Source organism: Haemorhous mexicanus, chromosome 4 (assembly GCF_027477595.1).
Source record: "Haemorhous mexicanus isolate bHaeMex1 chromosome 4, bHaeMex1.pri, whole genome shotgun sequence".
NCBI lineage: Eukaryota > Metazoa > Chordata > Aves > Passeriformes > Fringillidae > Haemorhous > Haemorhous mexicanus.
Genome location: NC_082344.1, coordinates 70,111,986 through 70,139,598, shown reverse-complemented (window position 1 = coordinate 70,139,598; position 27,613 = coordinate 70,111,986). Strand labels below are relative to the sequence as shown.

The 27,613-nt window shown below is 41.2% G+C and overlaps 1 protein-coding gene across 7 annotated transcripts; it reads right to left on the bottom strand.

Annotated features, from left to right (window-relative positions):
• Nucleotides 1-215: 215 nt before the first annotated feature.
• LOC132326734 (uncharacterized) lies at nt 216-26,184 on the bottom strand. 7 transcript variants are annotated; one of them, XM_059845345.1, is made up of 26 exons: nt 26,049-26,184; nt 24,446-24,562; nt 23,142-23,246; nt 22,618-22,737; nt 21,712-21,861; nt 20,766-20,903; nt 20,054-20,170; nt 19,546-19,653; nt 16,850-16,966; nt 15,498-15,602; nt 14,974-15,093; nt 14,068-14,217; nt 13,122-13,259; nt 12,410-12,526; nt 11,902-12,009; nt 9,200-9,316; nt 7,872-7,976; nt 7,375-7,494; nt 6,467-6,616; nt 5,521-5,658; nt 4,811-4,927; nt 4,297-4,404; nt 3,735-3,848; nt 3,305-3,418; nt 2,374-2,566; nt 216-1,505 (listed from the first exon to the last, which is right to left on the bottom strand). In XM_059845345.1, exons 1-24 carry the CDS (start codon nt 26,099-26,101, stop codon nt 3,313-3,315), a joined length of 2,838 nt encoding a protein of 945 aa, XP_059701328.1. In that variant the 5' UTR covers nt 26,102-26,184; the 3' UTR covers nt 216-1,505; nt 2,374-2,566; nt 3,305-3,312. The 7 variants fall into 7 exon arrangements, with proteins under 7 accessions (XP_059701328.1, XP_059701329.1, XP_059701330.1 ...); XM_059845346.1 differs by having other exon boundaries at nt 2,374-2,549; XM_059845347.1 differs by having other exon boundaries at nt 2,374-2,517.
• Between the last annotated feature and the right edge of the window lie 1,429 nt (nt 26,185-27,613).

Here is a 27,613-nt window from a genome sequence, read left to right as displayed (position 1 = left end):
AGGGGCTGGACAAAACCAGAATTGTAAACTGCCTTCAGGAGTCTAATTTTAATCTCTGAAGACTCCTCTTTTCCCCTTCTGGCAAGAACTAAAAATCCAAAATCACTACCCAAACCAAGCAAACACCCTAAAACAAACAAGAAAGGACTACTGAACCCACATATTCATTTCATAATCAAACTGACAACACAACTGCAAAAGCAGACTGACAAGGATTTTAATTCAAGCCTTTAATTCTTCTGCATAAAGGCAAATTGCCAAAAATGTAACACATTCCCTTTATTTACAATCATCATAAATCACAAGGAAATATGCACACTGGAACAACAAGGTTCTAAATATTACCTCTTAGAAAAGTGCTGTACAGATGTGTCCCTTGTACACACAAATGCTCTGTGGTGTGTCACTGATACACCCTTGTGTTGGGAAAAATGCCTGAGCATGCCTGGAAATTACATTTTGGGAGTGAGAGTAGTTTCTGAGGAAGCAGCTCACTTCAAAATCAGCAGCACAATGGGCTCTTGACCCTGGGTACTGCCACTCCCACAGCAAGGGAAAGCAAAACCAAACTCCTGCAGAGACAACTCCCAGCTCTAGCAGCCATTGGTATTCCAATACATGCTACACAAGGACCTGTAAAACTCTTGTAACAGGTACATGGATTTAGTCCAAACCACTGTAGCCACAGCTCTCACTTCAAACTTCTGCACACAGTGCTAGCAGAATAAAAAAAGGAGAGCCTATCCCAACACCATCACAACCCTTAGCCTGGACAAGAGCAGCTCCACACCTGCAAATACTGCTATTTATCCCCAATAGCTGTAGGAACAACAGATACTGAATGCATCCTCTCCTACTCTTTAACTGAAGACTGGCTCTTTGGGTCAGGCTGCAACACACATAAAAGCAAAACCCAGGTATTTAAGCTGTGCTGCTGTTTTAACAGTCACTCAACCCCTTCAAGAAAAGGATCTGATTTTGATAAACCATCTACCTTTCCTTTCTCTTCTCTCACCTGGCTTAGGCAAATGCCCCCTTAATACATCTCAGAGAACAATAAATATGCCAAATGGGTGATCACCCAATCCAAAAGTTATGAACAGCTCATCTTTAATGACTGGAGGAAGGCTGAAATTATCTACATTCTTTTGAAGCAGTTCTTCAGGCAGGATGTCCAGTTCTGGTCCAGTGGAGCAGATGAGGTTCCTTGGCTGGAGGGGTTGCATTTTTCAGTCTGACTTGACACTGGACCAATTCACTGGTAAAGCATCAGCACACCCTGAGGAAAAAGACCTCCAGAAGGAATGGCAGGATCCATCACCTGAAGCAGCCTTTGAAATCTAATGCACATGTCACCTGCCATTGCAGGCACAGCAGGAATGTCCTCACAAAAGCTTTAAGGAACATCCATTGTCATTGCAGCACAGGCTTCACAAAATCTGGAGTTTTACACTAGAGGCACAGCTTGCAGAAAACAATCTATCCTTATAGAGATCTGGAGAAACCTAAACAAAAAAGCAGGTAACAGCATTTTATAAACATGCTATATCCAGGCATTAACAACAAAATATTCTCCTCTTTTCCTCTTTTAAGCTGTAGAGTTACAGTAGCAGTACATGGAAGAGACCATATGGTGAGCTTATAGCTCAGTATAAAGGAGAAACCCACACTGTCCATACTAAAGCAAGTGTTACAGCTGGTATGGACATTTTGAGAACATAAATTAATGAAAAAATACAGAACTAGATTCTCTACATTCCTGAAGTATTTGACAGAGAGTAAAGGAAGCAGCTGAGCCTATTCTTCCCAACCCTCTGCATCGTTTTCATCTAAATGTCATTCTTAATTCATAAAACAGACTTTTATCTCAATTCTAATTAACAAATTTCTGACGTATCTTAAGTGTCCTATGGACTAAAGTTTCTTCCCTAGAAATCAACCAGATATATTCACATATTTCTGTTTAAGACTGAAATTTTCTTTAAACAAAAGGGAAGATAGTGTGGAATTCTACCATGTAAACCACTATCTGGTTTTCAAGCAAGATTAAACTTCCACAGATGAAGTTCCTGACACTTGAGAGTTAGAGCTCATCACACCTAAAAGCCAAGGTTAAAGGCAATGTTGCTCTAAATACTGATCTCTCCATCCCAGAAAACCAATGTGTTGCTTCACAGAGAAGGTATTCACTTCATACATTCTACATCTAACAGAGCCTTTTTTCATTAGAACAAGTGTGATTACAAACCCATTGAATATATATACTCCTTAATACAGCCTAATTTACAACAAAGATTACTGCAAAAATGCTAAATACCAACTATGTGGAAACCAGATAGGTTCGTAACTGTGATGCAGAGATGCTTCTTTTACCTGAATAATTTCACCTTATGTTGATTGCACTTATGCTGACTGCAAATTTCTTCCTCTTTCAGTGCAGATCCTACATGACAGCACCAGTTATCCAAGACTTGATCGGCTGATCTCAGACTACATCCCTATTCTTCAAGTCTTTTTCTGTCACAGGAGAAATTCTTTCTTCAATACTTCTATATACAAAGAGAGACTAGATATTTCCAAATATTGAATTAGCACTTTAAAAAAGTGAAAGCATGTTAAATCTTATTCATGTTCAAAGAATTTAAATTAAAAATCAATAAAGTCAAAAGAAAAATGCCATCAGCATAATTTTTAAAACGCTCTAGCTGCCTTTTCCTCACATTGCTATAATCCAAAATCTAAGTGTTAAACTAATTTTGGCCATATTCTTAATGAGTTTTATAAGGCAAAATTTTCAAAGATCACTGTCTAAGACATTTATATCCTAGTCCATGCTTCAGAGCCTGCATCAAATGTAGATCAAAGACAATCTAATTACACAAGACTAACTGCTAATAAAATCTGTTTAACCCAGATTATCACCTATCCTATTAATGCACCACAGGAATCTACAGTCCAAGAGAAAATTTCCACTAAAATCTGCAAATGCTAAGTTGTTGTTTCATCACAAAAATATCAAGAGACAGAAAATGTGCTATTGAAATACATTAAAAAATTGACACTTTTCATTTGAGAGATAAAAACACATTTTCTGCCTGACAGGTAACACTTTCAACTTAGCAAGTCTGAAGCATTAGGTCTTTTAATTAAGGTAGTGTATTAAGGGCAAGAGGATGGGATAAAACACTAATAAAATAAAAGAGAAACTGATCTGCCTGAACTGAACAGTTGGATGCTGTAGAATGATACTGTGGATGGGCGACTGAAACAGAACAGATCAAGTAAGTAGTCAGCACAAACTCACCTTGGTATTTAGATTTTTTTCCTCAGTATTGTATCTTCAGCATTTACACTTTCCCATCCTCTGTCAGGGTATTCTGACTGATGTCCATCCAATAAACTGCTACAAAGTTTAAGCCTACAAATAAAAAAACCAAAGCACCAAAGACTAAGTGGCTTTATTATGGTAACTTTCGAATACTAAATACAGCTACAATCCTTTCACATTAACACAGACTATAATATGAAAACATAAAGACAGAATTTTACCACACAACATAAAAATATTGATCAACACATCCCTAAGACAAATAGTAAAAAAAAGCTAAAAAAAAATTAAAATCAAATGTTTATAATAAATGGTTGGATTGAATTACAGCAAGAAAACAACTAAGCTACTAAAATAATATGCAAAAAAACCCCTCAAACCCTAGCTGATGAGCTGCATTTGATACCTCTCCAGCCTGAAGTCTGCATCTCTGCAAGTCTTGCTGTCAGGCAGGAAGAAGCAGGATTTCTTCTGTTTTGGATTGTTCCATACTGAAGAACAACTGGCTGGAATCGAGTCACTGCATAAAAAAACCCCTATCATTGTTGTCAATACAAAACAACTTAATCTCAAGGGAGATAGACAAAAGAACCTTCCAGCTCTTAGGCTGAGAAGTGAGAGGCAAAGTTCCAATTCTCATGACAAGACAGACTTTGAAAGGGGCTCATCATTTTCCAGCATTACCTGGGATGGCAAAGGCAGAAGAAAGCAACAGATGGAGAGTCAGACTGGAAAAGCCAAGAAAACTCAAAGAACAGAAATAGCAACCAAACATACCACGTGCTGGAGAAAATGTAAGAAGGTTCAAAAAACAAAACCAAACCAAAACAAAAAAAACCCCAAAAAAACAAACAAAAAAAAAGAAGGTAGTAGTAACTGTGAAGGAAAAGATGAAAAAGAAAAGGAAAGGACACCTTTACAGCTTAAGCAACAAACAGAAATAACAACATTATCACTGGGCTATTTACCTGGCTATTTCTAGACTTTGTTGCACTGTCATTACTTCATCTTTTCCACCAAAGGCTTCCCACTCTGAGCACTTTGAAAAAGCGTCCTGATGTCCTGAGTCAGTAAGGCTGCAAAGCAAATGAAATTGTCTGAATTGTCTGAATCCCTGCACTGTGGTAACACAGCTCCTCCTAATTTTTCAGAAGGGGGCTAAGCAGAGAGAAGAAACCATACCTGCATGAACATTTTTACTAAGGTCAGTGTGAAATGTCTACACTAAACAGCCAAAATCCTTAGTGTTGCCTAAATCTACACACAAAACACAGACTGTGCTGTGTCTTCTGACACTTTGCAATGGAGCCCTGTAAATATCTGCTGTCATAGAGCACAATAATTCTGACACGATCTCCCTTCCTCATTACATTGCACACCTTTAGATACTATTAAAGCTATTAACAAAGGGAGGGGAAAATTCATGTTCCAAAAGTCAGTTCATAGTATCAATGAATTCCCACAAGGGGAATCATTTCATACCTTTCCAGAGTGTGGCACATCTGCAGATAATGGGTTTTGCTCTCTGAAACCACAGAGGAGTCAGAATTGTTTCTTCTTCTGCGTTTCCATACTGGAGAAGAATTGGGAGAACAGGAACTACAAAAACAGATTTTACACACGTAACACTTCTTATCTATGTTTAAATGTTTATCACTGCTCTGCTAAATAACAGCATATGCTGCTAAAGGAAGTTTTCTGTTGGGGTATGATTCTTCAGTCACACAGAGGAACACAGAGCAAATCTCTCATAGTTTGGAATCAAAACCATTTTGAGCATCACACACATCCCCCCAGGACAAGATATTTCAGTAAACAGGGAAGTGCATGTCACAGTCTCCCTGCTGTGCTGCAGACTGGCACAACTCTGTGAAGGATGGGGACTCCTGCTCCTGAAAAAGCTCCCCTACTTTCAGCACATTGCAGCAATGTTTAAAGAAACCTCAGTACTCTGCTGTATAACCTGAGAAGATGAAAAAAAACTGCATTTCCTTCTGTTAAATCATGTAATTCAGCAATGCTGGCAATTTTTTCCATATTTAGTGCTCTGTACCTCTGATGGATTACATTCAAGCAAAAGTGTCAAACTGTAAAGCTGCCCTTCCACACTAAATATTTCCTACAAAAACCTGACAGCACTGACCTCTACTGAGTTATTTCCCTAAGTTAAGCACAGAAGTTTGCTCTCATACCTCTCTGTTGTGTAGGCAGTCTGTCTGCATTCATCTTCACACTCATTTCTTGTCCGCTCTTCCTCAAACACAAAGGTGCCAGGAACATCCTCATCTTTGCAGCACCATTCCTGGGAACTACCTGAAGGTTCTGTACTGCTAAACACAGCAGGAAAAAGAAAATAAAACTTTAAAAAACCATCTGGCTTACGGCTCTAAAGAAAAAACAGTTCAGCTACAGTAAGAAGTAACAGTTAATGCCATCTGACACCCAAATGGTATAAAAACAGCAACTTCTACCACAGGTCAAATACAACACAGGTAAAACTATTTACACAGTACAGTAACACAGCCAAGAGAATTCCATTCACTCTTCTCCTCCCAATTTACGAGTGCAAATCTTGTAAAGAATGAGGTGGCACTAAGTAGCAGAACCAGCCTTGTTGCAGAAGTTCAAACTGGAGAAAAGATAAAACTAATTCCTTCTTGAACACAGTCGCCACCATTCTGCAGAGAGCACAGAAATCTCTCTATCAACTACTTAACTCAAATCGTCTCATATATTGACAGTGAAGGAGATATGTGGTTCCAATGACATCAGGGAAAGGAGAGACGGAAACTTATAAAAGTGAAGGAACAGTAATTGCCAAACTTCTGCTCCTGCCTCCTGCTTTCCAGAAAAACAACATCACCTTGTGCCCACCAGTGGAAATACAAAGGGGAAGGGAATGTGCTACTGCAGGCAGACCAAATGCCTTTCTCCCCATAACTCCTGACGACAGATTAACTTAGACTAAGTAACTGCAATATCTTGAAGACTAACAGAATTCTAATGGAAAACAAAGCACTCAAGAAGACTCCCACTGTTGAGTCTGGTCTTTTTACTCCCAGTCTGGAATGCTCTAATGAACCACAGAGCCCACCTTAAATTCCTTAAGCCCTGACTTGATTCACCCACAGAACATACACGGGCTGCAGATCCCAGGTTTCTTCAGCAGGAGGATCCCAGGCATGCAGTGCTATCTTCCACAGCTTGATCTGCTGGTCCCAGGACCTGCGGCTGTACTTCTTGAACTTGTTGGGAGTTGTGGGGTGAATCCCTGGGAGTCGCTGGTTCCTGGAAACACACAGCAACACTCGTTATTTCAGAGCACAAAGACTTTGTTTTTTCCTTAAAAAGAATCTTTACTCCATCAGGTCACACAAGCATCAGTGGTCTAATAAAGAAATGTTCCTACGTTTAAACACTTCACTGAAAGGTGTAGAAGATGTCACCAAAAATGAATCACAAAAGCAACAACAAACCATAATGCGCTGATTCAGACTGGAGGCTCATCCAGTCCAGCACTCTGACAGCTGCCAAATCAAAAGCCCTGCTGCCCAAGAACAAAGATGAAACAGAAGCATAACTCATACTGCTTCAATATTATCCTGCCCTCCAGCTCCTTCTGCTTTACTCTTCCTGAGTCAAGTGCACCTTCTTTTATTTAGTATTGTACTCGGCCTGTCAAGGATGGAGTTACCTTCCTCCCCAGCAGTCCCTGTAGTGCTGTGTTTTTTATACTAATTGCTAAAATAGTGCTGATAAACACACTGATTTTGGGCATGACTGAACAGTGCTCGCACAGCTTCAAGACCTTCACCTTTCCCCAGAGACACTAAGGTGAGACTGAACACTAAGGTGAGAGGGGCAAGTGCTGGGACAGCTGACTCAAATAACCCAGAGATATCACACATCATATAACGTCACACTCAGCAGGCAAACCACAGGAGGAAGAATAATATCAAGAGAAATAAGGCTTTGTGCTATTCTACACACACCCTCCAGGAACAACTAAGAGCTCATCTGGAAATCTGCAACACAGGGCAACTTACTTTGGAACTTCTTTAATGTATCTGTCATATGCCAGGGTATTCTTGCCAAAATTGATCTGCTTTTGTCTTCTCCTCAGGACCACCTCATCAGTTTCCCTTTCAGCTGGATTGGCAGAGTTGCTTGATACAGAATTTGAAAATAAAAATTAAAATTAAGTTGAAAAGAAACTTATTAGCATTTTAGGAATTTACATAAACACATATTTAAGAACTGCCCTGTATTCTTAATGACACACAGTGAGCATAACTCTTACCTCACTAGTTCGCAGAGGTAAAAGCTGTGCTAATCAAATCTGAATCTCTAATAATCACACAAGCAGCTTTTCAGCTAAAACCTCTCTGTGCTACTCCCTCCCTAAGGCATCCTCTGGGCTTGATATGAAACAGCCTGTCTGTGGTTTCAAATCTTTGTTATTGCATGTGAACGAGTCAGGGATCATCAGACGACTGTTGCTAAAACCAAATACAACAATAAGCAGTAATAGCTCAATACCTACTTTGTTATTTTTTTATTTGATGTTCTCATTGTTTTGCCTTCTTCAGTTCTACCTTCCCAGCTGGGGCAACTGGAAAGCAGTCTAGAATGCTCTGATGTTGTAGAGCTAGAAAATAAGGGGAGTTCAACATGAATGTTTGCTGCTATTAACACATTTAATCAACAGAAACATCAATAATGGACAAAACCAGCTCCACAACTGTAGAACCATGGGCATGTTCCTTTTCTCTTTCAGTTCTTAGTCACCTTCAGCCTGCCCTCTTCTGTCAATTTTAAGGCCTCAACATTTAACAAGTCATGTAAGTGATACAGAAGCAGATGTAGCTGATACTCTTACTTTGCCTAAATGGTTTCACAGCAGCAGATGACATTACCATGCAAGGTGACATTGTCATTTTAACACAAGACAAAGACTCCACACTGAAAAGGAACAGATCCACCGAGGAAAAGAGAAACACAACACACTGCTGGCACAACCCTTCAGGCTCACACTCATGCCCTTCTCTCAGTATTTTTTATGACCACATCACAGACACAGAAAACACTCCTGAATACCTCCTTGACGGCCTTGAAGGCCCTTCCTAAGCTCTTCAAAATATTCTTCCCTTAACAAAGCAAGATTAAACATGCCATCAAAAATTAAAGTCACCTTCATACAGTGGAATACTCAGAAATGTATGAATTACATAAAAAACATTTTCATGTACCCTTATTTAAACTTTTCCTCTTACATTCTGTTCAGTTTTCTGCATGTATCTCAGCACTCACCACTTTGCATCCTTGCTATCAGACTGTAAGATACCAGTCTTAACCATTTCCTCCACCTTGGGTTTTTAGTCTAGAATATCCAAAAGCCAAGCAAAATATTCATAGAATTACCCAAGCATAGAGTTCTATCTCGTCTCAAATTGTCCTCAGGAATGGACTACAGGAAAAAAAAGGTGCTCACTAAAAACTGCAGTACAGCTGAATATACCAAGTGGACTGTGAAGAGACAAAGATGGTCTGCTCACATTTACACATCAGGATGCAAAACCAAAGTATTGGGAGTTTTATACTAATATTGAAGGCTTCAGCAATTAAGGGCTTAAATTACTGCTCCAGTACATAGCCCTTCTCCCTTTCATTTTGAAACTTGCTAATACTGTGGCAAGTATTTCCATGAGACACACTGGTGTTCTTTAGGCATGATGCAGGTATCATCTCCTAACGCTGTGCTACTCTACTAGAAGAGATCACTCAACCTAAACATGTCCAAGCTTTTCTTGGAGACCTAACGAAGAGTACAGCAAAGGGGAGATTTAAAAAACATTTATACTTGGTCCTTACCTCTCCAGCCACTGGTCTGAATGGCAACATTGATATTCCTCCAACACCAGAGAATCGGAATCATTGCAGCTTCTATGTTCCTGCTCTTGATGCCAGCAGTGTGGATGTTGCACAGAACTAGAAAAGAAGAATTTTCATCTGAAATCAAGTCACTGGTAGCCACTGAATGTGGCCTATAAAAATCAAAGATGGACAATTTGATTTGGCATACACATGTGTGATTCATATCAACTTACTCAGGCAACACCTTCTTAACAAGGTGTTGGTGCAATTGCTGAGAAAATAACTTTGACTAATGCAATTAAGACATCACAATTTTCAAACAAACAATATTTTGACAACAAAAAATAGACTCTTCTTGCAAACAAATTGGTGGGGAAGGAAAACCTAATTGAGGACTGCCACCAGTGTTTATGGACTTGTGGACATGTCCATCCTCTGTCAGCAGTGCATTACTTGACATTTATTTACTGCCACATTCAGTAGTAAACTCACAGGAAAGGCAAGTCCAGAAACTACACTTCAATACAATGGCTAGGGAGAAGTAGATCAAATGTCGATGTGGAAACACTTTTATACAGGAAATTCTGGAGCCCTCACAAGGCAGCCTGGGACAGGGAGCTGCCTGTAGTGCTCACAGCACACTGCTGGTCAGCCAGGGAGTGGTTAAGGGTTGAGTTCTCTACATTCTCCTCCTTGGTTCTGGCAGCTTTGACATCTTAAACGGCAGCTGACTAAACAAAACACAACCGTAGCATCTCCCAACACCAGAGCTGGCTTCTGGGCTAAGGACGGCAGCTGCAGATCCACCGCCACACCTGCCCGAGAGAACGCTCTGGCACTGCAGCCTCTGCACTGTAAATACACCATGTTTCTGGATATTTGTGTTATAAATCATAAATACAGTTACTGACTTTTTCATTTATGTATTTACTTTTGTAAATAGGTTCTTACAGAGACTTCATACACACCTTCTTCCTTTTATGCACCCCTCTGCATTCAGGCTGTACTAGGAAAATCCATCCAAGGAGGACTTACCATGTGCACCCTGAGGAGAATTTAAGCCCCATTTGTATTTATTCCCATGTTCTCAGGTAAGACACTGCATACAGATAAGCCAGGCTGATTTCCACTCATATAAAGTTTTCTTTGGTAAACATAACTTTAAAATTAAACTCAGAAGTCTGTTACAAAGAGTTGACTGTATTTTTATTGAGCTCTTCAGAGGGTTTTAAGATTAACTGCATGTATTCATGAAACCTTTTCCCTAAGGGCTATCCAAATAACACTGCTCATTTTAAACAGGCAAGCTATCTAGCAGAAAAAACCCACCAACCCCAAAAACCACAACTGAGAAATCCTGCAGTATGTCTTTGGAAGAAAATGTCTTGTAATCCATATAAAAGCTTGAGGATTTATATCTCAACTCCTTAAACAGCTCAAAAGTCCACAAACATTTCTTTAAAAATGGCACTGAGAGCCTCAGTTTTACTCAGGTTAGTCCTGAATGGAATGGTGCTTAGCTGCAGTCTAGCAAGTTTAACATTATCAGAGAAAAGTTTGAGTTGGAGGTGACCTTAAACATCATCCAGTTCCAACTCTCTGCCATGGGACGGGACACCTTCCACCAGGTTGCTCAAAGTTCTGTTCAATCCCTTTTGCACTTCCAAGAATGGGGCAGCCACAACTTCTCTGGGCAATTTAATCCAGTTTACACACATATAATAAAAATATTCCTACTGTAGAGATCACACAACAACTTTGTATCTTGGTTTCAAGCTATGCCAAACCTCATGGTAGAAAAGGTGTACTCATAAAATGGATTAAAAATATCTCCTGCTTTGAAAAAAAATGTCTTTTTTGGGTTGACAAATCACATTAAAATAAAGAAACAACAGGTAATATATTTTCCCAATATACTCTGGAACATTACAAACTAAAGTAAATAATGTGGAAGTAAATAATTGAGCCATGAGCCATGTTTTGAGAAAGAGCTGCTGAGCTGCAGCACACTGGGATATTTGGGCTATACATGATACACTTATATGGGGTATTTGTACTGACAGAGTCCACCCAGAGACTGTCTTTAATTTCATGACATCACATTTATATTATATACTTCAGACTACTAACATTGCCCACCCACAACTTAGTGACATGAAAAAGCATACACAGAGCTGGAAATGCAAAACTAAAACACTACTAGTGATTTACAGACAATAATAAAAAAGAAAATTCTTTAAGTAAATATTTTAGTCACTTGCATTACTTAGGGTTCTTTGTTTTGTTGTGTTTTGGGGGTTTTTTTTGGTTTTTTTTATCACTATAAAACATCTAATCTCTAGGGAGACAGATAGAGGAAGCTTCCAGCTCTTAGGCTGAGAAATGAGAGGCAAAGTTCCAATTCTTTCCAAAAGACACTGTGTGAAAAGGACTCATCATTTTCCAGCATTACCTGGGATGGCAAAGGCAGAAGAAAGCAACAGATGGAGAGTCAGACTGGAAAAGCCAAGTAAAATCAAAGAACAGAAATAGCAACAAAACATACCACGTGCTAGAGGAAATGTAAGAAGGTTTAAAAAAAAAAAAAAAAAAAAAAGATAGTAGTAACTGTGAAGGAAAAGATGAAAAAGAAAAGGAAAGGACACCTTTACAGCATAAGCAACAAACAGAAAGAACAACATCATCACTGGGCTATTTACCTGGCTATTTCTAGACTTTGTTGCACTGTCATTACTTCATCTTTTCCACCAAAGGCTTCCCACTCTGAGCACTTTGAAAAAGCGTCCTGATGTCCTGAGTCAGTAAGGCTGCAAAGAAAATGAAAACGTCTGAATCCCTGCACTGTGGTAACACAGCTCCTCCTAATTTTTCAGAAGGGGGCTAAGCAGAGAGAAGAAACCATACCTGCATGAACATTTTTACTAAGGTCAGTGTGAAATGTCTACTAAACAGCCAAAATCCTAAGTGTTGCCTAAATCTACACACAAAACACAGCCTGTGCTGTGTCTTCTGACACTTTGCAATGGAGCCCTGTAAATATTTGCTGTCATAGAGCACAATAATTCCGACATGATCTCCCTTCCTCATTACATTGCACACCTTTAGATACTATTAAAGCTATTAACAAAGGGAGGGGAAAATACCAGTCATGTTCCAAAAGTCAGTTCATAGTATCAATGAATTCCCACAAGGGGAATCATTTCATACCTTTCCAGAGTGTGGCACATCTGCAGATAATGGTTTTTGCCCTCTGAAACCGCAGAGGAGTCAGAATTGTTTCTTCTTCTGCGTTTCCATACTGGAGAAGAATTGGGAGAACAGGAACTACAAAAACAGATTTTACACACGTAACACTTCTTATCTATGTTTAAATGTTTATCACTGCTCTGCTAAATAACAGCATATGCTGCTAAAGGAAGTTTCCTGTTGGGGTATGATTCTTCAGTCACACAGAGGAACACAGAGCAAATCTCTCACAGTTTGGAATCAAAACCATTTTGAGCATCACACACATCCCCCCAGGACAAGATATTTCAGTAAACAGGGAAGTGCATGTCACAGTCTCCCTGCTGTGCTGCAGACTGGCACAACTCTGTGAAGGATGGGGACTCCTGCTCTTGAAAAAGCTCCCCTACTTTCAGCACATTGCAGCAATGGTTAAAGAAACCTCAGTACTCTGCTGTATAACCTGAGAAGATGAAAAAAAACTGCATTTCCTTCTGTTAAATCATGTAATTCAGCAATGCTGGCAATTTTTTCCATATTTAGTGCTCTGTACCTCTGATGGATTACATTCAACAGCAAAAGTGTCAAACCGCAAAGCTGCCCTTCCACACTAAATATTTCCTACAAAAACCTGACAGCACTGACCTCTACTGAGTTATTTCCCTAAGTTAAGCACAGAAGTTTGCTCTCATACCTCTCTGGTGTGTGGCCACTATGTCTGCATTCATCTTCACACTCATTTCTTGTCCGCTCTTCCTCAAACACAAAGGTGCCAGGAACATCCTCATCTTTGCAGCACCATTCCTGGGAACTACCTGAAGGTTCTGTACTGCTAAACACAGCAGGAAAAAGAAAATAAAACTTTAAAAAACCATCTGGCATACGGCTCTAAAGAAAAAACAGTTCAGCTACAGTAAGAAGTAACAGTTAATGCCATCTGACACCCAAATGGTATAAAAACAGCAACTTCTACCACAGGTCAAATACAACACAGGTAAAACTATTTACACAGTACAGTAACACGGCCAAGAGAATTCCATTCACTCTTCTCCTCCCAGTTTACGAGTGCAAATCTTGTAAAGAATGAGGTGGCATTAAGTAGCAGAACCAGCCTTGTTACAGAAGTTCAAACTGGAGAAAAGATAAAACTAATTCCTTCTTGAACACAGTCGCCACCATTCTGCAGAGAGCACAGAAATCTCTCTATCAACTACTTAACTCAAATCCTCTCACATATTGACAGTAAAGGAGACATGTGGTTCCAATGACTTCAGGAAAAGTAAAGATGGAAACTTATAAAAGAAAAGGAACAGTAATTGCCAAACTTCTGCTCCTGCCTCTTGCTTTCCAGAAAAGTAACATCACCTTGTGCCCACCAGTGGAAATACAAAGGGGAAGGGAATGTGCTACTGCAGGCAGACCAAATGCCTTTCTCCCTGTAACTCCTGACTGCAGATTAACTTAGACTAAGTAACTGCAATATCTTGAAGACTAACAGAATTCTAATGGAAAACAAAGCACTCAAGAAGACTCCCACTGTTGAGTCTGATCTTTTTACTCCCAGTCTGGAATGCTCTAATGAACCACAGAGCCCACCTTAAATTCCTTAAGCCCTGACTTGATTCACCCATAGAACATACACGGGCTGCAGATCCCAGGTTTCTTCAGCAGGAGGATCCCAGGCATGCAGTGCTATCTTCCACAGCTTGATCTGCTGGTCCCAGGACCTGCGGCTGTACTTCTTGAACTTGTTGGGAGTTGTGGGGTGAACCCCTGGAAGTCGCTGGTTCCTGGAAACACACAGCAACACTCGTTATTTCAGAGCACAAAGAGTTTGTTTTTTCCTTAAAAAGAATCCTTACTCCATCAGGTCACACAAGCATCAGTGGTCTAATAAAGAAATGTTCCTACGTTTAAACACTTCACTGAAAGGTGTAGAAGATGTCACCAAAAATGAATCACAAAAGCAACAACAAACCATAATGCGCTGATTCAGACTGGAGGCTCATCCAGTCCAGCACTCTGACAGCTGCCAAAAGAAAAGCCCTGCTGCCCAAGAACAAAGATGAAACAGAAGCATAACTCATACTGCTTCAATATTATCCTGCCCTCCAGCTCCTTCTGCTTTACTCTTCCTGAGTCAAGTGCACCTTCTTTTATTTAGTATTGTACTCGGCCTGTCAAGGATGGAGTTACCTTCCTCCCCAGCAGTCCCTGTAGTGCTGTGTTTTGCATTAATTGCTAAAATAGTGCTGATAAACACACTGATTTTGGGCATGACTGAACAGTGCTCACACAGCTTCAAGACCTTCTCCTTTCCCCAGAGACACTAAGGTGAGGGTGAACACTAAGTTGAGAGGGAAAAGTGCTGGGACAGCTGACTCAAATAACCCAGAGATATCACACATCATATAATGTCACACTCAGCAGGCAAACCACAGGAAGAATCTCAAGAGAAATAAGGGTGTGTGCTATTCTAAAAACACAAACACCCTCCAGGAACAACTAAGAGCTCATCTGGAAATCTGCAACACAGGGCAACTTACTTTGGAACTTCTTTAATGTATCTGTCATATGCCAGGGTATTCTTGCCAAAATTGATCTGCTTTTGTCTTCTCCTCAGGACCACCTCATCAGTTTCCCTTTCAGCTGGATTGGCAGAGTTGCTTGATACAGAATTTGAAAATAAAAATTAAAATTAAGAAAAGAAAAAGAAAAGAAACTTATTGCATTAGAAAAGAATCTTATTAGCATTTTAGGAATTTACATAAACGCATATTTGAGAACTGCCCTGTATTCTTAATGACACACAGTGAGCATACCTTACCTCACTAGTTCTCAGAGGTAAAAGCTGTGCTAATCAAATCTGAATCTCTAATAATCACACAAGCAGCTTTTCAGCTAAAACCTCTCAGTGCTACTCCCTCCCTAAGGCATCCTCTGGGCTTGATATGAAACAGCCTGTCTGTGGTTTCAAATCTTTGTTATTGCATGTGAACGAGTCAGGGATCATCAGACGACTGTTGCTAAAACCAGATACAACAATAAGCAGTAATAGCTCAATACCTACTTTGTAATTTTTTTATTTGATGTTCTCATTGTTTTGCCTTCTTCAGTTCCACCTTCCCAGCTGGGGCAACTGGAAAGCAGCCTAGAATGCTCTGATGTTGTAGAGCTAGAAAATAAGGGGAGTTCAACATGAATGTTTGCTGCTATTAACACATTTAATCAACAGAAACATCAATAATGGACAAAACCAGCTCCACAACTGTAGAACCATCTGCAAGTTCCTTCTCTATATCAGTTCTTAGTCACCTTCAGCCTGCCCTCTTCTGTCAATTTTAAGGCCTCAACATTTAACAAGTAATGTAAGTGATACAGAAGCAGATGTAGCTGATACTCTTACTTTGCCTAAATGGTTTCACAGCAGCAGATGACATTACCATGCAAGCTGACATTGTCATTTTAATACAAGACAAAGACTCCACACTGAAAAGGAACAGATCCACTGAGGAAAAGAGAAACACAACACACTGCTGCAACAACCCTTCAGGCTCACACTCATGCCCTTCTCTCAGTATTTTTTATGACCACATCACAGACACAGAAAACACTCCTGAATACCTCCTTGACGGCCTTGAAGGCCCTTCCTAAGCTCTTCAAAATATTCTTCCCTTAACAAATCAAGATTAAACATGCCATCAAAAATTAAAGTCACCTTCATACAGTGGAATACTCAGAAATGTATGAATTACATAAAAAACATTTTCATGTACCCTTATTAAAACTTTTCCTCTTACATTCTGTTCAGTTTTCTGCACGTATCTCAGCACTCACCACTTGGCATCCTTGCCATCAGACTGTAAGATACCAGTCTTAACCATTTCCTCCACCTTGGGATTTTAGTCTAGAATATCCAAAAGCCAAGCAAAATATTCATAGAATTACCCAAGCATAGAGTTCTATCTCGTCTCAAATTGTCCTCAGGAATGGACTCCAGGAAAAAAAAGGTGGTCACTAAAATCTGCAGTACAGCTGAATATACCAAGTGGACTGTGAAGAGACAAAGATGGTCTGCTCACATTTACACATCAGGATGCAAAACCAAAGTATGAAAGTAACAGCAAATGGCTTCACTGGGAGTTTTATACTAATATTGAAGGCTTCAGTAATTAAGGGCTTAAATTACTGCTCCAGTACATAGCCCTTCTCCCTTTCATTTTGAAACTTGCTAATACTGTGGCATGTATTTCCATGAGACACACTGGAGTTCTTTAGGCATGATGCAGGTATCATCTCCTAACTCTGTGCTACTCTACAAGAAGAAAACACTCAACCTAAACATGTACAAGCTTTTCTTGGAGTCCTAAAGAAGAGTGCAGCAAAGGGGAGATTTAAAAAACATTTATACTTGGTCCTTACCTCTCCAGCCACTGGTCTGAATGGCAACATCGATATTCCTCCAACACCAGAGAATCGGAATCATTGCAGCTTCTATGTTCCTGCTCTTGATGCCAGCAGTGTGGATGTTGCACAGAACTAGAAAAGAAGAAGTTTCATCTGAAATCAAGTCACTGGAAGCCACTGAATGTGGCCTATAAAAATCAAAGATGGACAATTTGATTTGGCATACACATGTGTGATTCATATCACCTTACTCAGGCAACACCTTCTTAACAAGGTGTTGGTGCAACTGCTGAGAAAATAACTTTGACTAATGCAATTAAGACATCACAATTTTCAAACAAACAATATTTTGACAACAAAAAATAGACTCTTCTTGCAAACAAATTGGTGTGGAATGAAAACCTAATTGAGGACTGCCACCAGTGTTTATGGACTTGTGGACATGTCCTTCCTCTGTCAGCAGTGCATTACTTGACATTTATTTACTGCCACATTCAGTAGTAAACTCACTGGAAAGGCAAGTCCAGAAACTACACTTCAATACAATGGCTAGGGAGAAGTAGATCAAATGTCGATGTGGAAACACTTTTATATAGGAAATTCTGGAGCCCTCACGAGGCAGCCTGGGACAGGGAGCTGCCTGTAGTGCTCACAGCACACTGCTGGTCAGCCAGGGATTGGTTAAGGGTTGAGTTCTCTACATTCTCCTCCTTGGTTCTGGCAGCTTTGACATCTTAAACGGCAGCTGACTAAACAAAATACAACAGTAGCATCTCCCAACACCAGAGCTGGCTTCTGGGCTAAGGACGGCAGCTGCAGATCCACCGTCACACCTGCCCGAGAGAACGCTCTGGCACTGCAGCCTCTGCACTGTAAATACACCATGTTTCTGGATATTTGTGATATAAATCATAAATACAGTTACTGGCTTTTTCATTTATGTATTTACTTTTGTAAATAGGTTCTTACAGAGACTTCATACACACCTTCTTCCTTTTATGCACCCCTCTGCATTCAGGCTGTACTAGGAAAATCCATCCAAGGAGGACTTACCATGTGCACCTTGAGGAGAATTTAAGCCCCATTTGTATTTATTCCCATGTTCTCAGGTAAGACACTGCATACAGATAAGCCAGGCTGATTTCCACTCATATAAAGTTTTCTTTGGTAAACATAACTTTAAAATTAAACTCAGAAGTCTTACAAAGAGTTGACTGTATTTTTATTGAGCTCTTCAGAGGGTTTTAAGATTAACTGCATGTATTCATGAAGCCTTTTCCCTAAGGGCTATCCAAATAACACTGCTCATTTTAAACAGGCAAGCTATCTAGCAGAAAAAACCCACCAACCCCAAAAACCACAACTGAGAAATCCTGCAGTATGTCTTTGGAAGAAAATGTCTTGTAATCCATATAAGAGCTTGAAGATTTATATCTCAACTCCTTAAACAGCTCAAAAGTCCACAAACATTTCTTTAAAAATGGCACTGAGAGCCTCAGTTTTACTCAGGTTAGTCCTGAATGGAATGGTGCTTAGCTGCAGTCTAGCAAGTTTAACATTATCAGAGAAAAGTTTGAGTTGGAGGTGACCTTAAACATCATCCAGTTCCAACTCTCTGCCATGGGATGGGACACCTTCCACCAGGTTGCTCAAAGTTCTGTTCAATCCCTTTTGCACTTCCAAGAATGGGGCAGCCACAACTTCTCTGGGCAATTTAGTCCAGTTTACACACATATAATAAAAATATTCGTACTGTAGAGATCACACGACAACTTTGTATCTTGGTTTCAAGCTATGCCAAACCTCATGGTAGAAAAGGTGTACTCATAAAATGGATTAAAAATATCTCCTGCTTGGAAAAAAAATGTCTGTTTTGGGTTGACAAATCACATTAAAATAAAGAAACAACAGGTAATATATTTTCCCAATATACTCTGGAACATTACAAACTAAAGTAAATAATGTGGAAGTAAATAACTGAGCCCTGAGCCATGTTTTGAGAAAGAGCTGCTGAGCTGCAGCACACTGGGATATTTGGGCTATACATGATACACTCATATGGGGTATTTGTACTGACACAGTCCACCCAGAGACTGTCTTTAATTTCATGACATCACATTTATATTATATACTTCAGACTACTAACATTGCCCACCCACAACTTAGTGACATGAAAAAGCATACACAGAGCTGGAAATGCAAAATTAAAACACTACTAGTGATTTACAGACAATAATAAAAAAGAAAATTCTTTAAGTAAATATTTTAGTCACTTGCATTACTTAGGGTTCTTTGTTTTGTTGTGTTTTGGGGTTTTTTTTTGGTTTTTTTTATCACTATAAAACATCTAATCTCTAGGGAGACAGATAGAGGAAGCTTCCAGCTCTTAGGCTGAGAAGTGAGAGGCAAAGTTCCAATTCTTTCCAAAAGACACTGTGTGAAAAGGACTCATCATTTTCCAGCATTACCTGGGATGGCAAAGGCAGAAGAAAGCAACAGATGGAGAGTCAGACTGGAAAAGCCAAGTAAAATCAAAGAACAGAAATAGCAACAAAACATACCACGTGCTGGAGGAAATGTAAGAAGGTTTAAAAAAAAAAAAAAAAAAAATAGTAGTAACTGTGAAGGAAAAGATGAAAAAGAAAAGGAAAGGACACCTTTACAGCTTAAGCAACAAACAGAAATAACAACATCATCACTGGGCTATTTACCTGGCTATTTCTAGACTTTGTTGCACTGTCATTACTTCATCTTTTCCACCAAAGGCTTCCCACTCTGAGCACTTTGAAAAAGCGTCCTGATGTCCTGAGTCAGTAAGGCTGCAAAGAAAATGAAATTGTCTGAATCCCTGCACTGTGGTAACACAGCTCCTCCTAATTTTTCAGAAGGGGGCTAAGCAGAGAGAAGAAACCATACCTGCATGAACATTTTTACTAAGGTCAGTGTGAAATGTCTACTAAACAGCCAAAATCCTAAGTGTTGCCTAAATCTACACACAAAACACAGCCTGTGCTGTGTCTTCTGACACTTTGCAATGGAGCCCTGTAAATATTTGCTGTCATAGAGCACAATAATTCTGACATGATCTCCCTTCCTCATTACATTGCACACCTTTAGATACTATTAAAGCTATTAACAAAGGGAGGGGAAAATACCAGTCATGTTCCAAAAGTCAGTTCATAGTATCAATGAATTGCCACAAGGGGAATCATTTCATACCTTTCCAGAGTGTGGCACATCTGCAGATAATGGTTTTTGCTCTCTGAAACCGCAGAGGAGTCAGAATTGTTTCTTCTTCTGCGTTTCCATACTGGAGAAGAATTGGGAGAACAGGAACTACAAAAACAGATTTTACACACGTAACACTTCTTATCTATGTTTAAATGTTTATCACTGCTCTGCTAAATAACAGCATATGCTGCTAAAGGAAGTTTCCTGTTGGGGTATGATTCTTCAGTCACACAGAGGAACACTGAACAAATCTCTCACAGTTTGGAATCAAAACCATTTTGAGCATCACACACATCCCCCCAGGACAAGATATTTCAGTAAACAGGGAAGTGCATGTCACAGTCTCCCTGCTGTGCTGCAGACTGGCACAACTCTGTGAAGGATGGGGACTCCTGCTCCTGAAAAAGCTCCCCTACTTTCAGCACATTGCAGCAATGGTTAAAGAAACCTCAGTACTCTGCTGTATAACCTGAGAAGATGAAAAAAAACTGCATTTCCTTCTGTTAAATCATGTAATTCAGCAATGCTGGCAATTTTTTCCATATTTAGTGCTCTGTACCTCTGATGGATTACATTCAACAGCAAAAGTGTCAAACCGCAAAGCTGCCCTTCCACACTAAATATTTCCTACAAAAACCTGACGGCACTGACCTGTACTGAGTTATTTCCCTAAGTTAAGCACAGAAGTTTGCTCTCATACCTCTCTGGTGTGTAGGCAGTCTGTCTGCATTCATCTTCACACTCATTTCTTGTCCGCTCTTCCTCAAACACAAAGGTGCCAGGAACATCCTCATCTTTGCAGCACCATTCCTGGGAACTACCTGAAGGTTCTGTACTGCTAAACACAGCAGGAAAAAGAAAATAAAACTTTAAAAAACCATCTGGCATACGGCTCTAAAGAAAAAACAGTTCAGCTACAGTAAGAAGTAACAGTTAATGCTATCTGACACCCAAATGGTATAAAAACTGCAACTTCTACCACAGGTCAAATACAACACAGGTAAAACTATTTACACAGTACAGTAACACGGCCAAGAGAATTCCATTCACTCTTCTCCTCCCAATTTACGAGTGCAAATCTTGTAAAGAATGAGGTGGCATTAAGTAGCAGAACCAGCCTTGTTACAGAAGTTCAAACTGGAGAAAAGATAAAACTAATTCCTTCTTGAACACAGTCGCCACCATTCTGCAGAGAGCACAGAAATCTCTCTATCAACTACTTAACTCAAATCCTCTCACATATTGACAGTAAAGGAGACATGTGGTTCCAATGACTTCAGGAAAAGTAAAGATGGAAACTTATAAAAGAAAAGGAACAGTAATTGCCAAACTTCTGGTCCTGCCTCTTGCTTTCCAGAAAAGTAACATCACCTTGTGCCCACCAGTGGAAATACAAAGGGGAAGGGAATGTGCTACTGCAGGCAGACCAAATGCCTTTCTCCCTGTAACTCCTGACTGCAGATTAACTTAGACTAAGTAACTGCAATATCTTGAAGACTAACAGAATTCTAATGGAAAACAAAGCAGTCAAGAAGACTCCCACTGTTGAGTCTGATCTTTTTACTCCCAGTCTGGAATGCTCTAATGAACCACAGAGCCCACCTTAAATTCCTTAAGCCCTGACTTGATTCACCCATAGAACATACACAGGCTGCAGATCCCAGGTTTCTTCAGCAGGAGGATCCCAGGCATGCAGTGCTATCTTCCACAGCTTGATCTGCTGGTCCCAGGACCTGCGGCTGTACTTCTTGAACTTGTTGGGAGTTGTGGGGTGAACCCCTGGAAGTCGCTGGTTCCTGGAAACACACAGCAACACTCGTTATTTCAGAGCACAAAGAGTTTGTTTTTTCCTTAAAAAGAATCCTTACTCCATCAGGTCACACAAGCATCAGTGGTCTAATAAAGAAATGTTCCTACGTTTAAACACTTCACTGAAAGGTGTAGAAGATGTCACCAAAAATGAATCACAAAAGCAACAACAAACCATAATGCGCTGATTCAGACTGGAGGCTCATCCAGTCCAGCGCTCTGACAGCTGCCAAAAGAAAAGCCCTGCTGCCCAAGAACAAAGATGAAACAGAAGCATAACTCATACTGCTTCAATATTACCCTGCCCTCCAGCTCCTTCTGCTTTACTCTTCCTGAGTCAAGTGCACCTTCTTTTATTTAGTATTGTACTCGGCCTGTCAAGGATGGAGTTACCTTCCTCCCCAGCAGTCCCTGTAGTGCTGTGTTTTGCATTAATTGCTAAAATAGTGCTGATAAACACACTGATTTTGGGCATGACTGAACAGTGCTCACACAGCTTCAAGACCTTCTCCTTTCCCCAGAGACACTAAGGTGAGACTGAACACTAAGGTGAGAGGGAAAAGTGCTGGGACAGCCGACTCAAATCACCCAGAGATATCACACATCACATAATGTCACACTCAGCAGGCAAACCACAGGAAGAATCTCAAGAGAAATAAGGGTGTGTGCTATTCTAAAAACACAAACACCCTCCAGGAACAACTAAGAGCTCATCTGGAAATCTGCAACACAGGGCAACTTACTTTGGAACTTCTTTAATGTATCTGTCATATGCCAGGGTATTCTTGCCAAAATTGATCTGCTTTTGTCTTCTCCTCAGGACCACCTCATCAGTTTCCCTTTCAGCTGGATTGGCAGAGTTGCTTGATACAGAATTTGAAAATAAACATTAAAATTAAGAAAAGAAAAAGAAAAGAAACTTATTGCATTTGAAAAGAAACTTATTAGCATTTTAGGAATTTACATAAACGCATATTCGAGAACTGCCCTGTATTCTTAATGACACACAGTGAGCATACCTTACCTCACTAGTTCTCAGAGGTAAAAGCTGTGCTAATCAAATCTGAATCTCTAATAATCACACAAGCAGCTTTTCAGCTAAAACCTCTCAGTGCTACTCCCTCCCTAAGGCATCCTCTGGGCTTGATATGAAACAGCCTGTCTGTGGTTTCAAATCTTTTTTATTGCATGTGAACGAGTCAGGGATCATCAGACGACTGTTGCTAAAACCAGATACAACAATAAGCAGTAATAGCTCAATACCTACTTTGTAATTTTTTTATTTGATGTTCTCATTGTTTTGCCTTCTTCAGTTCCACCTTCCCAGCTGGGGCAACTGGAAAGCAGCCTAGAATGCTCTGATGTTGTAGAGCTAGAAAATAAGGGGAGTTCAACATGAATGTTTGCTGCTATTAACACATTTAATCAACAGAAACATCAATAATGGACAAAACCAGCTCCACAACTGTAAAACCATCTGCATGTTCCTTCTCTATTTCAGTTCTTAGTCACCTTCAGCCTGCCCTCTTCTGTCAATTTTAAGGCCTCAACATTTAACAAGTCATGTAAGTGATACAGAAGCAGATGTAGCTGATACTTTTACTTTGCCTAAATGGTTTCACAGCAGCAGATGACATTACCATGCAAGGTGACATTGTCATTTTAATACAAGACAAAGACTCCACACTGAAAAGGAACAGATCCACTGAGGAAAAGAGAAACACAACACACTGCTGCAACAACCCTTCAGGCTCACACTCATGCAGTACTCTCAGTATTTTCCTGAATACAAGGCCCTTCCTAAGCTCTTCAAAATATTCTTCCCTTAACAAATCAAGATTAAACATGCCATCAAAAATTAAAGTCACCTTCACACAGTGGAATACTCAGAAATGTATGAATTACATAAAAAACATTCTCATGTACCCTTATTTAAACTTTTCCTCTTACCTGCAGAAAACTGAACAGAATGTATCTCAGCACTCACCACTTTGCACCCTTGCTATCAGACTGTAAGATACCAGTCTTAACCATTTCCTCCACCTTGGGTTTTTAGTCTAGAATATCCAACAGCCAAGCAAAATATTCATAGAATTACCCAAGCATAGAGTTCTATCTCGTCTCAAATTGTCCTCAGGAATGGACTACAGGAAAAAAAAGGTGCTCACTAAAATCTGCAGTACAGCTGAATATACCAAGCGGACTGTGAAGAGACAAAGATGGTCTGCTCACATTTACACATCAGGATGCAAAGGAAAGTATGAAAGTAACAGCAAATGGCTTCACTGGGAGTTTTATACTAATATTGAAGGCTTCAGTAATTAAGGGCTTAAATTACTGCTCCAGTACATAGCCCTTCTCCCTTTCATTTTGAAACTTGCTAATACTGTGGCAAGTATTTCCATGAGACACACTGGTGTTCTTTAGGCATGATGCAGGTATCATCTCCTAACTCTGTGCTACTCTACTAGAAGAGAACACTCAACCTAAACATGTCCAAGCTTTTCTTGGAGTCCTAAAGAAGAGTGCAGCAAAGGGGAGATTTAAAAAACATTTATACTTGGTCCTTACCTCTCCAGCCACTGGTCTGAATGGCAACATTGATATTCCTCCAACACCAGAGAATCGGAATCATTGCAGCTTCTATGTTCCTGCTCTTGATGCCAGCAGTGTGGATGTTGCACAGAACTAGAAAAGAAGAATTTTCATCTGAAATCAAGTCACTGGTAGCCACTGAATGTGGCCTATAAAAATCAAAGATGGACAATTTGATTTGGCATACACATGTGTGATTCATATCACCTTACTCAGGCAACACCTTCTTAACAAGGTGTTGGTGCAACTGCTGAGAAAATAACTTTGACTAATGCAATTAAGACATCACAATTTTCAAACAAACAATATTTTGACAACAAAAAATAGACTCTTCTTGCAAACAAATTGGTGGGGAAGGAAAACCTAATTGAGGACTGCCACCAGTGTTTATGGACTTGTGGACATGTCCATCCTCTGTCAGCAGTGCATTACTTGACATTTATTTACTGCCACATTCAGTAGTAAACTCACAGGAAAGGCAAGTCCAGAAACTACACTTCAATACAATGGCTAGGGAGAAGTAGATCAAATGTCGATGTGGAAACACTTTTATATAGGAAATTCTGGAGCCCTCACGAGGCAGCCTGGGACAGGGAGCTGCCTGTAGTGCTCACAGCACACTGCTGGTCAGCCAGGGATTGGTTAAGGGTTGAGTTCTCTACATTCTCCTCCTTGGTTCTGGCAGCTTTGACATCTTAAACGGCAGCTGACTAAACAAAACACAACCGTAGCATCTCCCAACACCAGAGCTGGCTTCTGGGCTAAGGACGGCAGCTGCAGATCCACCGCCACACCTGCCCGAGAGAACGCCCTGGCACTGCAGCCTCTGGTACATGTTTCTGTACGTGTGACGAACAGTAAACACACTGCTATGTACCGGCCAGGTCTCTGCTCTTAGCTCAACAAGGGAGGGAAAAAATTTTTGATGTTTTACTCCTTTGTTAACCGCCAATGATTTCTTTCCCTTGCTCCTCCACCCAGCCTGGCTTTGGGAGCTTCCTGCTCCCAGAGGGCTAGAAGATACCACACGGCAGAAACAGCACAAACAGCTTCCTCAGAATCACAGACCCAGGCAAATGGCCCCCTTCCAAACCCGCTCAGTTTTCACCAAGGCAATAAACGATTACATCCCTTCCCTAACCACCTTAAACAATTACTCAGTTTAACGACTTGAAATAAAACATTTTTCAAACCAGCTTAGGTACACTACAACACACGCCGTAAGTACGACACTGTTTGTAAGGGGAAATGATGACCGAAAATTAAGCCTTTTACAAACATTCCATCATTTGCTTTGCACTGCCCGCCCACTCTAGCCTGACACCAATCCCCAGTGCTCCCAGCCGGGCTGGGGCGTCTCGCCGACCCCACACGCCGTGCCCGGGGCTGCTGACCCCTCACTCGCCACCGACAGAAGACCGAAGGAGCTCCCGCACGGCGGGCGAGACCGCAGCAGAAGGGACAGTTTGCCGGGAGAGCACGGGCTACACAGCCGGCACCTGCCTCCGGAGCCGCCCCGGGAGAGGCAGCGCCGCACCCCCGCCCGCCCCGCTCCCCGTGCCCCCGCGGCCGCCCCCACCTGCGCAGCCCGCCCGGCTCCGCTGCACCCGGGCGGCACGGCCCGCCGGACATGGCCGAGGCGGGCGGCGGCCCGGCCCGACACGGCCCCGGCCCGGCCCGGCCCAGCCCAACCCGACACGGCCCGGTCCGGCCCGGCCCAGCCCGGCTGCGGCAGCAGCGCAGGCGCGGCCCGTCCTCCGGCGGGGAGCGCAGGCGCGGCCGGGAGAGCCCGGGCCGGCGATGATGCTGAGGGAGCGCTGCTCGGTCCGGAGGAGAGAAAAGCGTCCTGCGCCCCTGTGAAGGCCCGAGCGCAGCTTCCCTCGCACCAGGGACACCATTGCTCTCACACTCTCTCCCTCCGGCTGCATCCCCGGCCCACTCCGCTTGCAAACGTAGGGAAAACCCAGCTCCCACATCACGGCGTCACCTCACGCAATAGCCAAGGGTTTGTTTTGGGACAAGTAATTTTTATCCTAGATCTCGTGAGGGGTTGGTGGCCACTACAGTGTACACGCCACAGGAATGTGTCCCACATTTCATACCATTAATGGAATCATAGAACAGTTTGGCTTGAAAAGGACCCTAAAGATAACTTTCTCGAATATTTATATCTCAGTTCCTTAAATAGCTCAAAGTCAACAAACATTTCTTAAGAAAGGCACTCTGAACTTTGGTCTTACTGAGGTTATCCTGACTGGAATGGTACTTAGCTGCAGGCTAGCTAGTTTAACAAAATCACAGAATGATTTGGGTTGGAAGGGACACTGAAGACCATCTCCTTACAACTCCCCTGTGATGGGCAGGGACACCTTCCCCTAGAGCAGGATGCTCAGAGCCCCATCCAGCCCGGCCATGAACAGGTTCCCTTCTAGGGATGGGGCATCCACAGCTTCTCTGGTCACCTCTGCCAGTGCCTCACCACCCTCACAGTAGAGGATTTCTTCCCCTCTATATAATCTGAAACTACTTCCTTTCAGTTTAAAGCCATTCCCCCTTGTCCTGTCATGCCATGCCCTTGTAAAAAGTCCCACTCCAGCCCTCTTTGAGACCCTTTATGTAGTGGAAGGTGTTTTAAGGTCTCCCTGGAGCTTTCTCTTCTGCAGGCTGAACACTTCCTCCTCTCTCAGCCTGTGTGCATAGCAGAGGTGCTCCAACCCTCTGAACATCTTCATGGTTTTCCTCTGGACACACTCCAATAGGTCCTCTACTACAGGAATGTGATATAGGAATGTGATAAATTCTTTATTGCTGGTGCACAGTAATAAATCTGAGCAAGGTCACAACAAAATAAGTGTTTCATATAGGACACACCATTGCTACAATGCCAGCGCTTCCTTGGAAAAACAAATTTTTAGTCACTGCCCCTGCTGATTTCATGACATCCAGTGTCACTCCTTCCCATCTGGTAGCTGTGAAAAGTATTTGGAGGCTTTTTTGTCCCTCCTGAGGTTCTTATAGAGACTTCATACACACCTTCTTCCTTTTATGCACCCCTCTGCATTCAGGCTGTACTAGGAAAATCCATCCAAGGAGCACTTACCATGTGCACCTTGAGGAGAATTTAAGCCCCATTTGTATTTATTC

Coding starts and splice junctions, on each gene's coding strand:
- LOC132326734 (XM_059845345.1), bottom strand. CDS start 26,101: ATGTCCGGCGGGCCGTGCCGCCCGGGTGCAGCGGAGCCGGGCGGGCTG. Junction 15,094..15,497: donor TCAAATAAAAAAATTACAAA/GTAGGTATTGAG, acceptor TTCTGTATCAAG/CAACTCTGCCAATCCAGCTG. Junction 3,419..3,734: donor GCAGACTTCAGGCTGGAGAG/GTATCAAATGCA, acceptor TTTTATTTGTAG/GCTTAAACTTTGTAGCAGTT.